The following is a 13,894-nucleotide window of genomic DNA, read 5'->3' as shown; positions in this document are numbered from 1 at the left end:
AAGTCCATAGCAGACGTTAGGGTTCAGTCTTGGTGTCAGTAGGTTCCATGGGTTTTGACAAATGCATATTGTCTTGTATCCACCATTATAGTATCACACAGAATAATTTCACTGCCCCAAAAGCCTCTGGCTCTGCCTGTTCATCCCTCCCCTCCTCCTAACCCCTGGCAACCACTGATCTTTCTACTGTCTCCACAGCTTTGCCTTTTCCAGGATGTCTTATCGTTGGACTCATACAGTATGTAGCCTTTCCAGGTTGGCTTCTTTCACTTAGCCATGTGCATTAAGTTTCCCCCATGCCTATTCACGGCTTGATGGCTCATTTCTTTTTAATGCTGAGTAATATTCCATTATCTGGATGTGCCACAGGTTACTATCCACTCGCCTGCTGAAGGACATCTGGGTTGCTTCCAGGTTTTGGCCATTCTGAATAAGCTACCGCAGGTGAGGAAGACAAATCTTCGACCCTCTGTAGGTCCTTCTGGCTGGCCTACGAATTAGATCGATATGAGCCAGAATAACAGGAGAAAATCAACCAAAGCTCTATAACATGCATACCTGGGAGAAACCCAGGAAAGCTGAGTAACTCGCCAAAATGGCCAAAGCTGCCAGCTTAAATACCATCTTCAGCTAAAGACAAAGGAGGATGTTGGGAGTGGTGGTTTGGGGTTTCAAAGGGGAGCAAGGCAGTTTACATGGAAATGGGAGCAAATGTTTGGTAAACAGAACTTTGATAAGAAAGGGCTTAGCAAGGACCCTCCCAGTCTACCCATACCCAGAGTTATCCTAGGGACAGGGCTTTATCTTAAATTTCTTTTAGGCAGTTAGGTGGGGAGGTCAAAGTTTCTTTCAGAGTCTTTTGTTCTTAAAAATAATCAAGGTAAGGCAAAGAGACACATTTTGGGGTGGCCAATTCTGATCCCCCATACTACGATAAACCTCTGTGTGTAGGTTTTTGTGTGGACATAAGTTTTCAACTCATTCGGGTAAAGACCAAGGAGAGCAATTGCCAGACTACATGGTAAGAGCACGTTTGGTTTTGTAAGAAACCACCGGAACTGTCTTCCCAAGCGGCGGCACCATTTTGCATTCCCGCCAGCAGTGAACGAGAGCGCCCGTCGTCCACATCCTCCCCAGTGTTTGGTGTTGAGAATGTTTTGGAGTTTTGCCCTCATTTTGCAGATGAGAAGACTAAGGTGCAGAGAGTGAAGGCTCCCCCCAGGCATTGACAGACAGCCCTCTGGCTCTACCTTCTTCCTCCACACGTCACTCACAGTGTCCAGGCTGATGGGTATTCTTTGGCTGAGGAGTTGTTTTCCAGTGGGTCTGTCCTTCCCAGCAGGCTTTGGGAAGGGTCTCACCTACAGGAAGAGGCTACTCCGGTGAGACACCTGGACAAGAAGAGGTGGTACCGGAACAAGGGGGCAAACCTGCGGGGTCAGCTTTTTCTCTTTCCCTCTGCGGATGGCTGGGCAGTGTGGCAGAAGAGCCGTGCTTGGAATCCCAGCTCTGCCGCTCACGAGCTGTGATGCACAGAAATCACTTAGACTCTCCAAGCCGTAGCTTTCCCACCTGAAAAATGCGTGCAACTTCCTGGGGTTGTTGGAGGATCACAGAGGACTCTGCGTGTGAAGTGCCTGCATGCAAACGCAGCAGTTACCTGGAACTCAGACCATCTATATTCATAAGGGGTATTGGTCTGTAGTTTTCCTTTCTTAGGATGTCTTTGTCTGGATTGGGTGTCAGGGTAATTGTGGCCCCACAGAGTGAGTTGGGGGCTATTCTGCATCTTGATCATGATATTGTAAGCCATCGGGGGAAACTTCTGGGTGGTGCCCCATAAGCTGGTGTCTTCACATTGAGACAAGCCCGGGGGCTGAGATGTTGGGAACAAAAAAAGTGCCCCCAAAGGAGGGCTGATCTGAGGGCCTGGGGAACCGCCAGTAGGAAAGGAGGGGTGCTTTTGAGCTCTCCTTTTGTTCTCCCCTGCGCTCAGTGAAGACTGTGGGAGCTGCACTTGTCCCAGCTGTGCTGAGGGGAGCACAAGGGAGGGACCTATGTCCCCACAGGCAGAGATCCGTGTGGTGAGGCAGAAAGAGCCCAGGTTGGAGCCAGGCCGACCCAGGTCGAGTCTTGTCTCCATCACGGCCTCTTGGGATGACTTTGGGCTCCAGCTCTCTGTGCCTCAATTTCCTCATCTGTAAATGGGGATAAGGCCCCCGAGGACTGTGGTGAAGACGGATTCAGACAGTGGACCTACAGCAGCCAGCACAGGGAAGGCTCCCGAATTCTCAATCTTGGGTCCTGATTTCTGATGATGGCAGAAAACACTTAATCTTCCCACGTCGAGGGGTGCCCGGTAGGATTTTGTTCTTTTGGAAGGAAGTCTGAGGACGAGGAGGGGCGGTAATGGATAGCTGGCTTCTGAAAGCCGTGCCCAGGCTGTGGAAGAGTTTGAGGGTAGAGATCTGATGGCTCATGTCTCTCTGAAGAGCTGCCCAAGAATGTTTAAACTGGCTTCTTTGTAAGCTTCTGACGGATTGGTCGCAGAATCCTTCTCTCTCATTCTGTCCACCCACACGGGCCTCCACCAGGATATTTAGGCTCATACCATCCCTCCACCTGGGCTCCTTGTCCCCAGACCCCTGCAGGAACCCTGTCCTGTCCTCCTTAAGGCTCTGCCATGTCACTGTATTAATCAGGCCTCCCCTGACCACCCCAGAAATGCCCCCAGCCCATCTCTTTACCTCTCATCTTGCATCACACTTAGCACCCCTGACATGTATTTACTCGTAATTTGCTCATTGTCTGTATCCCAGGCCCGATACACCCCCACAGAACAAAAGCTTATGGGGGGCAAGAACTTGGCTTTGGTCCCACCTATATCCCCAGCCCCCAGCACAGTGGCTGATACAGAGTAGGAGCCTGTTAAGTATTTGTCAAATGAATCATCTAATTAATGCTATTATCCTGGTGGAAGGAGCAGCAATGGAAGAGAGACAGCCCCAAGGGGAAGGGAAGATTCGGGGGGCAGGAGGCTAGGCCACATGGCCACATGGTCCAGCCGCCAGCGTTTTCCTGTCACAAGCCCTCCCAGGGCTAACCGTGGGTGGGGGGGACTCTTACACAAGCTCACGTGGCTGCTAAGTAGGTGGGGAGGCTCAGCTCCTCTCACCCACAGCCCCCCGTTCTCTCCACCACTCAAGTCACCCTCACTGTTCTTTCTGAAAGCAGGTGTCGCCTGCCTTGGAGGCAAGCCCAGACCTGAGGGGAGCTTTGCTGCTCCCTGTGGTCTGCAGACCAGAAGCGCCAGCAGCATCCGGGAGCTCTAAGAGATGCAGAGTGTGGGTCCAGTCCCAGCCCCACCGAATCAGAATCTGCACGGGAACAAGATGCCCAGGGGACTCATTAAACTTGAGAAGCGCTACCTCACAGCGTGGTTTGCAGGAGGAGACTCTGCAGCTGGCCTTTACCTGCGTGAGCCCGTCCACAAGTAATTATTGGGCACAGAAGGTCAAGGCAGGGAGGGATGGAAAGAAGTACAAAGCAAAGTCCTTCCTAGGAGGGTAAAGATCTCCAGGGTGATACTGCTCACACCTCATGGGCCCTCACAGTGGAGTGCCTTTTTCAAAACCTCTTAAGTTCCCCTCCAGTACTGGGACCTTCTGGGGCGTATAGTGCCACCTATGCAAGGTGCCTGGGAGCCTGGCCTGGATACTGTCTGGGTCTCAGCCCCCCATTTCTCTCCTTTGGGTGCTCTCTGATCTTTACTCTAGGCAGGAGGTTGGCTAGATAATGCCCCACTAGGAGCTCGGGACTCACGCGTGGGGAGCTGTCCCAGAGCCGGGCGGCCAGGTCCCATTTCCAACACGTGGTCTGGGAGCAGATTGTTCCACATGCAGGCTGGGATCATATCACTTTCGCAGGATCGAGATCGTGAGAGACTGGGCCACCAGAATGGTGCTGACATGCTGATTTTGAGTGACTGCCACGTGGGACTCAGGACAAGTTCAGGCCTCTGAGCCACCATCAGTCCCCTGCTGACCCTTGGGCTTGAGCCCTGTGTGTGGGTCTGTGCGGTGGCTCTTGCCCGTCCATGTCTGATCATGGTGTCACCTCTGGTCTAAGCACCAAGAGTGGTAGGAATGGCAGCAAGCATCTTTTACCCTGGTGCCAATCTCCATCGGCACCCAGGTGTCCCCCTTCCCCCCTGCGGTCTTCCATGGCCTAAAGTGTCTGTCATTTACACTCTAACATTCTGAATGGTCAATTTATGACCAGAAAACAAAGGATCCTTCTCATTCTCCTGCACACTGGGTAAGACTTGTGTTTATGCCCATCATCAGGGAAGCACACGAAAACCCTTTGAGAGTGTCACTGGAAGCCGGTATTCATGGGCGACACGATGGATGACGCAGCACCATGAGTAATGATGCGGCCAGCTTTAAATAAAAGGGGAACTGCAGAGGCAAGAAGACCCATATTGTTTCGATACAAACAGGTCCCTGTGAGCCATGGCATTGTGAATAACAGTGTTGTCACCTTTTTCTCTTGGTGGGAGATAAGAAATTAACCAGGGAGGCTGGCCCCGTGGCCAAGTGGTTAAGTTCGCGTGCTCCGCTGCAGGCGGCCCAGTGTTTCGTTGGTTCGAATCCTGGGCGCGGACATGGCACTGCTCATCAAACCACGCTGAGGCAGCATCCCACATGCCACAACTAGAAGGACCCACAATGAAGAATATACAACTATGTACTGGGGGGCTTTGGGGAGAAAAAGGAAAAAAATAAAATCTTTAAAAAAAATAAAGAAATTAACCAGGAATGACATATTTAACAATAAAGAACATGAAGAGATGGTTCCTGGACCTGAACAGGAAAAGATGGCTCTTGGACGCCACGAAGAATCTTCAGGCGCACTGTTTGGACAATGATCAAAAATGTGAGCGCCCTTTCTCCACCCACCTTACATCTTCATCAGTAAATCACAATACCTCATATAGGCTGAGTTTTGCATTGCATTTTAAAATCAAATTGTTTATGTAGACATGGGTCCCCCACACGCACAGATTTACCCAAGGCCCTGCACACACTAAGGGCAGCCCCGACTCAGGGAGACAAGCCTTGTTCTTGTGAACTAAGTTCGGAACATCTTGCAGCAGGCAGACAAGTCCTTGGCAACCATCTGGTCTAAAGCCTGCTCTTTACAGACGATAAGGGACTGAAACGCAGCAATGACAGATGCCTCGGGGTATTCAACATGGACAAGCCGGTAAGTGCCCGAGTGCAGTGGAGGGAGAGGACAGAGTGTCTGGGAGTTGGGAAGGGGTCTCCCTGGAATGAGAGGGTTTTCTGCTGAGCCCTGAAGTGTAGCCGGATCTGGCCAGCCTGGAGGAGAATGGAGCAGAGCATTCCTGGGGCGTGGGGGCTGGGCACAGAGGGACAGGAGTGATCAGGACCTGTGAGGGCCGGACACAGAGGGACAGGAGCGATCAGGACCTGTGGGGGCACTGGCAGGGACTGGTTGGTTGAGAGGCACCCGGAAAAGTCCACTGGGCTGTAAGTGGATCTTGGACACCTTTCTCCCAGTCTCTGAGGCCCCATCCTTGCTCTCCAAATTGAGAAGCGTTTGTCTCCCAGGAGGCGGTCAGGATACTGGCCACTCCCACTGCTGGGGGTATCTTGAGGTTCAGCCCCAGATTGGTGAGTGGGGCTAAACCAGGACAGTCCCTGGAACCGCTGAGTTCGTACACAATTTCAAGCCAAAGCAGGAACCGTCAAACCTGGGGCCCCTTGCCGGAGCTGTTTCAGGCCACCTCCCTTCATCCTTCTGCTCCCTGCCATGCTTGTAATCTGCCTGTCTTCAGAGGAAAGATTCTAAAATCCTCCGGTTAAGATATTGAAGCCCAAATTAAAATCCAACTACGCTACCTAGGAGAAGGACAGAGAAACAACTCCTTCCGATAGGTTTTGCATAGTCTATAAAGCACTTTCTCACCTGTTATCGCTCACCATACCTTCTGATGTAAATCAGTGGTTCTCACCATCCCCGAGAGGGCTCTTTAAACAGACTGCTGGACCCCACCTCCAGAGTTCTGAATCAATGAGCCTGGCGTGGGGCCCAAGCATCTGCATTTATGACAAGCTCCCAGGCGAAGCCGATGCTGGTTTGGGACCCACACTTGGAGAACCACTGACGTAGGTGTGACGCAGATGCTAAAGGATCTCAAGGTTCCCTGGTCCCAGTGGCTCTGTCCAAGGGACCGCTCACGCCCTCTGTTGAAGGTTGGCGGCATGGCAGGCTTTTTTTTCTTTTTTTCCCCAACGTTTTTCATCTTAAAATAAACAAAAAATTTCATCTTAAATAAAATGTTTACCAATCGATAGTTCTGTGGCCCCATTGTATACCGAGCGAACCATGGCTTGGCTAGGCTCTGGGGCTGTGGCAAGCTCCATGCTCATATGCAGCGAATGTCGAGCTGGACCTCAGGCGTCCTGCTGCCCTTCCCTGTGCCGGGAGGAGCCCTAATCCACAAGCCGCTCAGGCGGACGCTCGGCGTTATGGAAAGTGCAGGAGGGGTAGTCAGCCCTGGGCCCTGGGCCCACTCTGCTGCATGTTAGCCGTGAGCCTGGGCAAGCCGCATGGTCTTGCCCAGCCTCAGGTTCCTTTTCTGAGAGATGGGGATGACAACAGTTGTTCATTTTACCTTGACTAGAATATTATGAGGACCCAACAGAAAGCAGAGGATTGAATGATGGGAACGCTGTTGATTTCTAACAGTAACAGCAGGATTCGTGGAGTGGAAGCACTAGTTGAGTGCTTTCTCTCACTGAGATCTCATAACAGCTCTCAAGCAACTGTCCTGATCACACGGATAGCGTGTGGAGGAGCCGGGATTGGGATTCAGGTATTACAGCTCAAGAGCCGGGCACTCAACCACTGCACTATGTGACAGCAGACGATGCTTCTGGAGCACAGCTGTCATGTGCAGTGTCTGACAGGGCGCCCTACCAGGGCGTGCCTCTGCCCTCGCTGTGGCTGAACTTGCCTGTCTGCCGTCATGGCCGCAGAGAGAGCTGGGGGAGCAGACCTCTGGGAGAAGGCTGACCCGGGCTTCCCTCTCTGAATCCAGATCTGCGGCTCCCCACTCCATCATCCATTTGCATACATCCCACAGACTCGCAGCACACATACGGACACCCACAATCCCACATACACTCACGCAAGCTCACAGAGTGGGTCACGGACGGAGAGGCTGCTGCCCAGGTGATGGCATCTCTGGTTGAGGACACAGCTCTCAGAGGCCCAGATGTGCCTGCTCCCAGGCGGCTCACCCATCCACACCCCTCAGATATGGAAGGAAAGATGACACCCCCGGGGCAGGGTCCCACCTGGCCCAGCACTCCCTCATGCCCAAGTCAGCACTGTGTGCGCTGTACAGAGGCCACGGGGAAAGGGGGAGGGGGATGAAGGATGAGTGAGACAGAGAAGAGAGGCAGAGCCACAGAGACAGGCAGAAGGAGACGGAAACACACAGAGAGATGAGAAGGCAGGAGGAACAGAGAAGCAGACGCAGTGGGAGGACAGCTGGAAGAGAGAAACCATGAAAGTCAAGAGGAGAGAGGGGGAGAGGACCCAGGCATGAGGAGCAGTGGACATGGTGTGGGGAGGGGAGGGGGGCAGAGTGGGAAAGGCAGGCCGTAGGGGTGCCTGTTGGTGAAGACGTGTTGGGAGGACACAGACACGGAGATTCGAAGCACGGAAAGGTGGACACAACAGAGAAGCAGGGGTGGGGAGAAGCTGGGAGCGTAGACATGGGGGAGAGAGGTTGGGAAGACAATAAAAAGAGACAGAGAGGGAGAAATGGGAACCAGGAGAATTACAGAGCAGGAAGGGGGCTGAGCAAGGCACTTGCTGTGTGCTGGAACTGCCAAGAGAAAGAGTGGTCCCTATCCTCACGCAGCTCATCCTCCAGGAGGATGTCAAACCCACAAACAGGAAATGATAAAACAATGCACAAGGGCAGAGAGAAGGGGACTCAGGGAGTGGTGTAAAGTAGCACAGAGGCTGGGCATCTAAATCAGGCTGGTCATCGTCTAGGAGGGCTTCCTGGAGGAGGCAACATCCAAGGAAAGAATAAGGAAGAGTCTGGTAGGTGCTGAGGGGGAGAGAAGGGCAAGAGTGTGATGGGAAGGGAAACCTGGAGACTGAAGGCAGGTCTCCGACAACCATGTTTGGGCCTCACCCTGAAGGCAGCAGAGGGCCCCTGATGGGTTTCGAGGAGGCAGATCTGTGTGTGTTTGACAAGGGGTGCGTGAGCTGCTCAGTGGAGAACGGATTGGTGGGCACAAGATAGGAAGCAGGAGGGCCAGTCAGTCAGAGTGGCCTGTGCCAAATATAACGCTGCGTGAGGGCAGTATGAGTGGAGATGGACAAGAGGGGAAGGTTGGAGGGGCGGTGGGATCTGCGGGGCTTGAAGACTGAGTCCCTGAGGGCAGGTGGAATGGGGTGTGTGACCTGGGGTGGCATGAACGAGGCAGCCACGAGGACTGGAGGACCTCCCTCCCACGGGCTCCCTGGCTCTGGGACTCTCCCTCTGGCCCTGGCTACAGTGCAGCATCCACCCATGTCTGGGCATCTTTCCTAGGAGACGGCAGACTTCTTGCAGGCTGGGACCAAGCCCCCCTCACTCTGTACAGTGGCACCCGACAGAGGGCCTGGGTAGATGCTGGGCAAGTGAGCACACTAGGTGGGGCAAAGCTTAGTGTCGGGAGGCCCGATGCCTCATTATGCAGTGCTGGGACTTGAGCCAAGGAGTTACTAAAGTAGAAGCTAAAGGTGCCCATGGCAGCCTTATTGGATTGCTTGAGCATTACCCAGCATCTCCTATGCGTCAGCTACTCCTTGTGATCAAAAACAGAGAGAGTGAGAACACATGGTCACAGCCTATCAAAAGAGACAGGAGAGATATATTTAATCATGATAATTACAACACAGTGTGAATCAGGCCACTGTGGAGGTAGTGTCAGGAAAGCTACATAGAGGAGGGGACATTTGAGCTGGATTTTGAAGGATGAATAGGAGTTTGCCATGCAGAGAAAGAGGTGTAAAGGCATTCAAGTCAGAGGAGAGAGTGTGGTCTAAAGCACTGAGGCATGAAAGAGTCTAGAGGAAACCAGAGCTACTACTGCAAACTCTTATTTATTCCACAATTTATAGCACATTCCCTTGGCCTTCCCCTGGTTTCATCTGCGCCTCAGCGGATGGTCTGGGAGCTTAGACCTGAGCTGACAGCATCCCACTTCAAGTAAGAGCTGGGAGTCTTTCGGCTTTCTGCCCCAGGGCATTCTCCAAGCTGAAGTAATGCCCTCAGGGGCAGCTCTCCAACACTGGGGAAGAGGCGCTGAGGACGGATGCCTGGAGGCAATTCCGGACACAGCCCCGAGGTCTCGGGGAAAGCGGGCCCCTTGCCTTCAGCAGGGGCCCTGAGAACATGCGATAGAAAGTTCAGCTTTCCATGGGCTTCTCCTTCCTGATCTCACTGCTTACCTCCACCTGCTTATCCACTTCTGCCTCCTGGGATCTCCTTCCCACCAAACCACCTGCACCCAACTCTTTTCTCAGCTTCTGCTTCAGGGAGGATCCAGACTAAGATGGGCCACACTGCTGGGGACCCAGGCGGCAGGTGCTGTGGTGTAGACAACCACACCACAGAAAACACACACGTTTCTGAGCATCCCCTACGAGCTAAGCCCTGGACCTGACGAGGGGTGCAGAGTTCCTGCAGAGGGCCCTTGCTCTCCAGCCCTCCCCTCTGACGCGGGAGATGTGACAGAGGGCCCAGCCCACAGCGCGGGAGGGATAAAAAATGGTTTCTTTCTGCCTTTGGAGCACGTCACGTGGTTGTGGGCAGCAGATTGATGTTCCTAATTACATTTGGCTCAAGCTGATATTAAGTATTTGTCTCATTCCCAGAGTCCACAGCGCTGACGGATGGCGGGGAAGGTGCCAAGAGGCATGCTGGGTAGCTGAGGATGACAATCTGGGATCCCAAACATCCGTGAGAGATAAAAGTGGACAAGTCACAGCCATGGGGGAAGGGTGACTAGTGTTCTTGAGTTGCCCTTTAACGGCTTCCAAGGGCTGGAGGGGCCTTGGAAAGGTTTTGAGGTCCATGCTCCTGTCTTGAGGCTGACCTACCCGAGACAGTTCAGGCAGAACGTGACCCTTCTGCCGCTGTACAGCTCGCTGGGAGGATGTACTTTCGCCGGTCCACCATAAATTTCTTCTGCTGCAGGTTGAAGGTTTATTTTGCTTGATTTGTTCTTGGCAGCATTAAGTATTCGCTGAGCACCTGCTGCATGCCCGGGGTACACAGGAAGAGAAGGCACACCCTTTTTCTCAGGACGCTGGTCGGCTCACCGTCTACACCACAGGAAGCTCATGGAAGCAAGACCAGACACTCAGACCCAAATGCAATAGGGGGACCCGCGGGGGCCGGATGGGGCGTCAGGGACATGTGGAGGAGATCGGGCTGTGAGCGCAGGCAGGGTTTGCAGTAGCGCAGAATGAGGAGGGCGTTCTCGGCAGGCAAGCAGCGTGTCAGAGGCAGGAGGTCCAACCCAGGAACACGCCTATACGGGGCTGCACGAAGGAGATGCTTAGGCCTGCAGCCACAGCGATCTGCTCCTCAGGAGATGTAGTCAGTGACTCAAACTCCTGGCCTGTGAAACCAGGCCTGACAACCCTCCGTCTGCCTCCCAAGACAGGTGTGAAGCTCAAATAAGGCAGCAGGTACGAGGGGCCCTGGCATTCACAGATCCAAAGCACAGGGCTGTGCTTGATTCAAAAAGACTTCTGTTGAAGTTCTGACTCCGTCACTGTGTGATCTTGGGCGGGTCTCCTCTCTCTCTGAGTCTGTTCACGCATCAGCAAAGTGAGGATGGTAATTCCTTCCTCCTGCTGTTGCATTTAGGAGTGCAGGAGAAACTGTAAATCAGAATAGCATGATCATCCACAAAGCGCTCTCCAGACGCTGATTGCTCCATCATTATTGCTCTAAACAGCGGGCTCCTTGAAGGCAGGCGCCCCGTCTCCTCTCTATCCCCCAGCACAGGTGCTCACGTGCCACCCCGTCGGCGACGTGACCCTGGTTAATTGCACTGCGTATTCGCGGCGGAGCAGGAAGCCAGCACTTCCGGGCTAGCCGGGCTATGGCGTTGCGCGGCAGGTCCCTCCGCCTCCATCTCCGCTAACCCCACCCTCCTCAGTCTCAGCATCTGCCGAAACCGGTTCTGCTCAGGTACTCCCGAGGAGGACTCCCTTCTCGAGACTTGCGGGGTCACCTACAGGTGGACATCCCTCCAGTTTCGGCAGCAGCTCCAGGATATGGTGTGACCCGGGTCACGTTAGTGCACCACAGAGAATGCACCTGTGTTCCCTCCGGAGCAGCGCTGCGCCCACCGGCGGTGTAGACACACCTAGCGCGGGGCCCGTCAGGTCTCTAGAAGGCGGGTTTCATAAGGAGGGGTTCCTAGAGAGCTTGCGGCGACGTGGAAAGAGCGGGCGCCAGGAGGAACGCCTGGGGCCAGTACAGCTGGCTGTGTGCCCTTGGCTAAGTCACTCCCCACTCTGGTCCTCAGTTTCCTCCCCTGTAAAATGGACTACGATCCACTCTGGGCCAGCTAATCTCTGCGGGAATTAGAATTAAACGATTGCTTACACAACCCTGTGCCCAGGGGTCTGCGCGGGGCAGGGGAGCAGGCAGAACTCCGGGCTTGCGGCCGCCACGCTCCTCTCCGCCCGCCGCGCCGCACTCACGGCCCGCGGGCCGACTTTGCGAACCTCCAGGGGGCGAGCCCGCGGTCCTCTCGGCCTAACGCGGCGCCTGGGCCTCCAGCGTGTGACTTCACCAGCGTCCCAGGGCCAACAGGGCACCGAGAGCCCAAGTCGCCGCCCACTCCCCCGGCCGGCAGGTGCCAGGACCCAGCCTCGCCCAGCCGCGTGGCGCCCGCGGGCCCGAAGGGGTTAAGGCCGCGGGCCTGGGCGCCTGCCGGGGGCTCCGGGAGCGGCGGTGCCCGGCGGCCGGCCATCGAGCCCGGAGGCGAGGGGCACGGCGGCAGGCGGGCGTGCGCTTCCTCCTCCTCCTCCTCCTCCCCCCTGCGCCTCCTCCTTTGTAGCGAGTTCCCGGGCCCTCTTCCTCCCCCCGCCCGCAGCCCGGGCCCTCTCCCTCTCTCCCTTTCTTCCTGCCTCGCCTTCCTGCGGCGAAGGAGGCTCATCTATTATAAATGCACATTCGGGGCTGACATCAGCGCCGGGCGGCGGGCGAGCGCCAACGAGCGGTCCCCGCGCGCTGCCAGCCCGGAGCGCGGCCCCAGCTCGGCGGAGCCTCCCGCGGGGCGCGGGGCGCGGGGCGCGGGGAGCCCGCCGAGAGCCGCCCGGGCCGCGAGCGCGCCCGCCGCGCCGGACCCCTTCCCGCCGGACCCCGGCCGCCGCCCCGCACGCCGCGCCGCGCCCCCGCCCCGCCCCGGAGTTTCTGCATGACTGTCACAAAGGTAAGCGCCGCTCGCCCGCCGCTCCGGGGACCCGCCGGCACCGGCAGCCCCCCGCCTCGGCTGCGGGGGGCGCGGGAGTGTGGGTGTGGGAGGGGGCGCTGGGGCCGGGAAGGTGCGGCGGGCGCCTCTCTTGCTCCCCCAGTCGCTGGAGTCGCTCGGGCCCCCAAGGACTGCGGAGGGAACGGGGAGGATGCCGCTGTGATCTGGACAACATCCCTCCGCACCGGCCCAACCCCGGGACTGCATTTTTAACCCGTGTTTAGGATGCTGCATTTTTAACCCCTGGAGAGCAGCATCGGGCAGCTCCTTGGTGTCCCCCGTTGGAGCGCGCCGCGGGGACCGTCGCTGGCAGGGACTGGCCCTGGGCAGTGGGCTTGGGATGGGCTTGCCGCCCCGAGGAGGCCAGCTGAGGGAAAGCCCACCTCACCTGCCGGCTTCTCCCCGCTCATCACCCATTGCGGTAACTCTGGGGTCCTCTCCAGAGCCAGTCAGCGGAGAAGGCGCTCCCCAGTCCCGGGAGCTGCTACCAGGCATAGGAAAGGTCTGCGGTGACCGACTTGAAGATTTGGGGAGGGCAAGGGGCGGTGAGCGTTCTGACAGCCCGCATGTTGGAGGAGAGTTCTTGCACTTTGCCACGGGGGCGCAGGTTATCGGAGAGACTTGGGCCTTCCCTGTTAGGAGGAGGAAAGAGTTAAGAGGAAAGCGGCCGGGCTGGTGGAAAGTGTCCAGGACTGCGAGACCTGAGTTCACTCCCCTTCTCTACCCCACACGCCCTGGGTGACCTTGGCTGGGCCCTTTTGCTTTGGGCCTCAGTTTCCTCTTGTGGAGTCTGAGGAGAGTAGCCTGGATTCTGGGGATGGTGGTGGGCAGCTGAAGAACCTGTAAGATGTAGGGTGTGAACCCACACTTTCAGAGAGCTCTGTGGGTAAGAGCTCACAGCCTGGCCTGGGCCTTGGGTTTGGCGATCCACACACCCAGGGCCAGCCTCCACCAGCTGCCCAGCCAGCTCTCTGGATTGGAGCGTTGGAGGCCCAAGTGGGAAGGGCAGCCCGTTTGTGGTCAGAGCAGTGGGCCAGATGAAGGGTCACGGTGGAGGGGATGGGAGGGGCGGTTCTGGCTCCTTCCGCCAAGCCGGGGGCTTCCCATGCCCCCATGAAATCTGCCATAAGGCAGCGTGTTTGTTCAGGGTCTTTGGGCTCAATTCCAAAACTAGGGCTTGGAAACATTGGGGGAAGAAGAATTTGGGGGCTCAGGGCTACCTCAGTTCTGGCCACTGCCGGCAGGGCTGCTGTGACCCACAGAGGGGAGGAGGCTTAGTGTTTTGAGATGATGCAAATGCCATT

General features: G+C 56.0%; 1 protein-coding gene and 1 long non-coding RNA gene across 5 annotated transcripts in view; one reads left to right on the top strand and one right to left on the bottom strand.

The window, feature by feature from the left end:
* Nucleotides 1–9,179: 9,179 nt before the first annotated feature.
* Nucleotides 9,180–12,109, bottom strand: LOC139083788 (uncharacterized). Its single transcript, XR_011540719.1, has 2 exons — nt 11,720–12,109; nt 9,180–10,986 (listed from the first exon to the last, which is right to left on the bottom strand). It is a non-coding gene; the product is annotated as an uncharacterized lncRNA (long non-coding RNA).
* CORO2B (coronin 2B) overlaps nt 11,166–13,894 on the top strand; it is a 137,973-nt gene continuing 135,244 nt past the window's right edge. Inside the window, exon 1 of one of the 4 annotated variants that reach the window (XM_070622537.1) lies at nt 11,166–11,299. Coding sequence is in view for 2 of the 4 variants with exons in the window: in XM_070622491.1 (XP_070478592.1) it covers nt 12,931–13,011 (81 nt within the window). In the remaining 2 variants the exon portion in view is untranslated. The other 3 variants (XM_070622567.1, XM_070622491.1, XM_070622555.1) reach the window with 3 other exon arrangements.

The sequence above is a fragment of the Equus przewalskii genome, chromosome 1 (assembly GCF_037783145.1).
Source record: "Equus przewalskii isolate Varuska chromosome 1, EquPr2, whole genome shotgun sequence".
Classification (NCBI taxonomy): Eukaryota; Metazoa; Chordata; class Mammalia; order Perissodactyla; family Equidae; genus Equus; species Equus przewalskii.
This window is presented reverse-complemented; position numbering and strand designations above follow the sequence as displayed.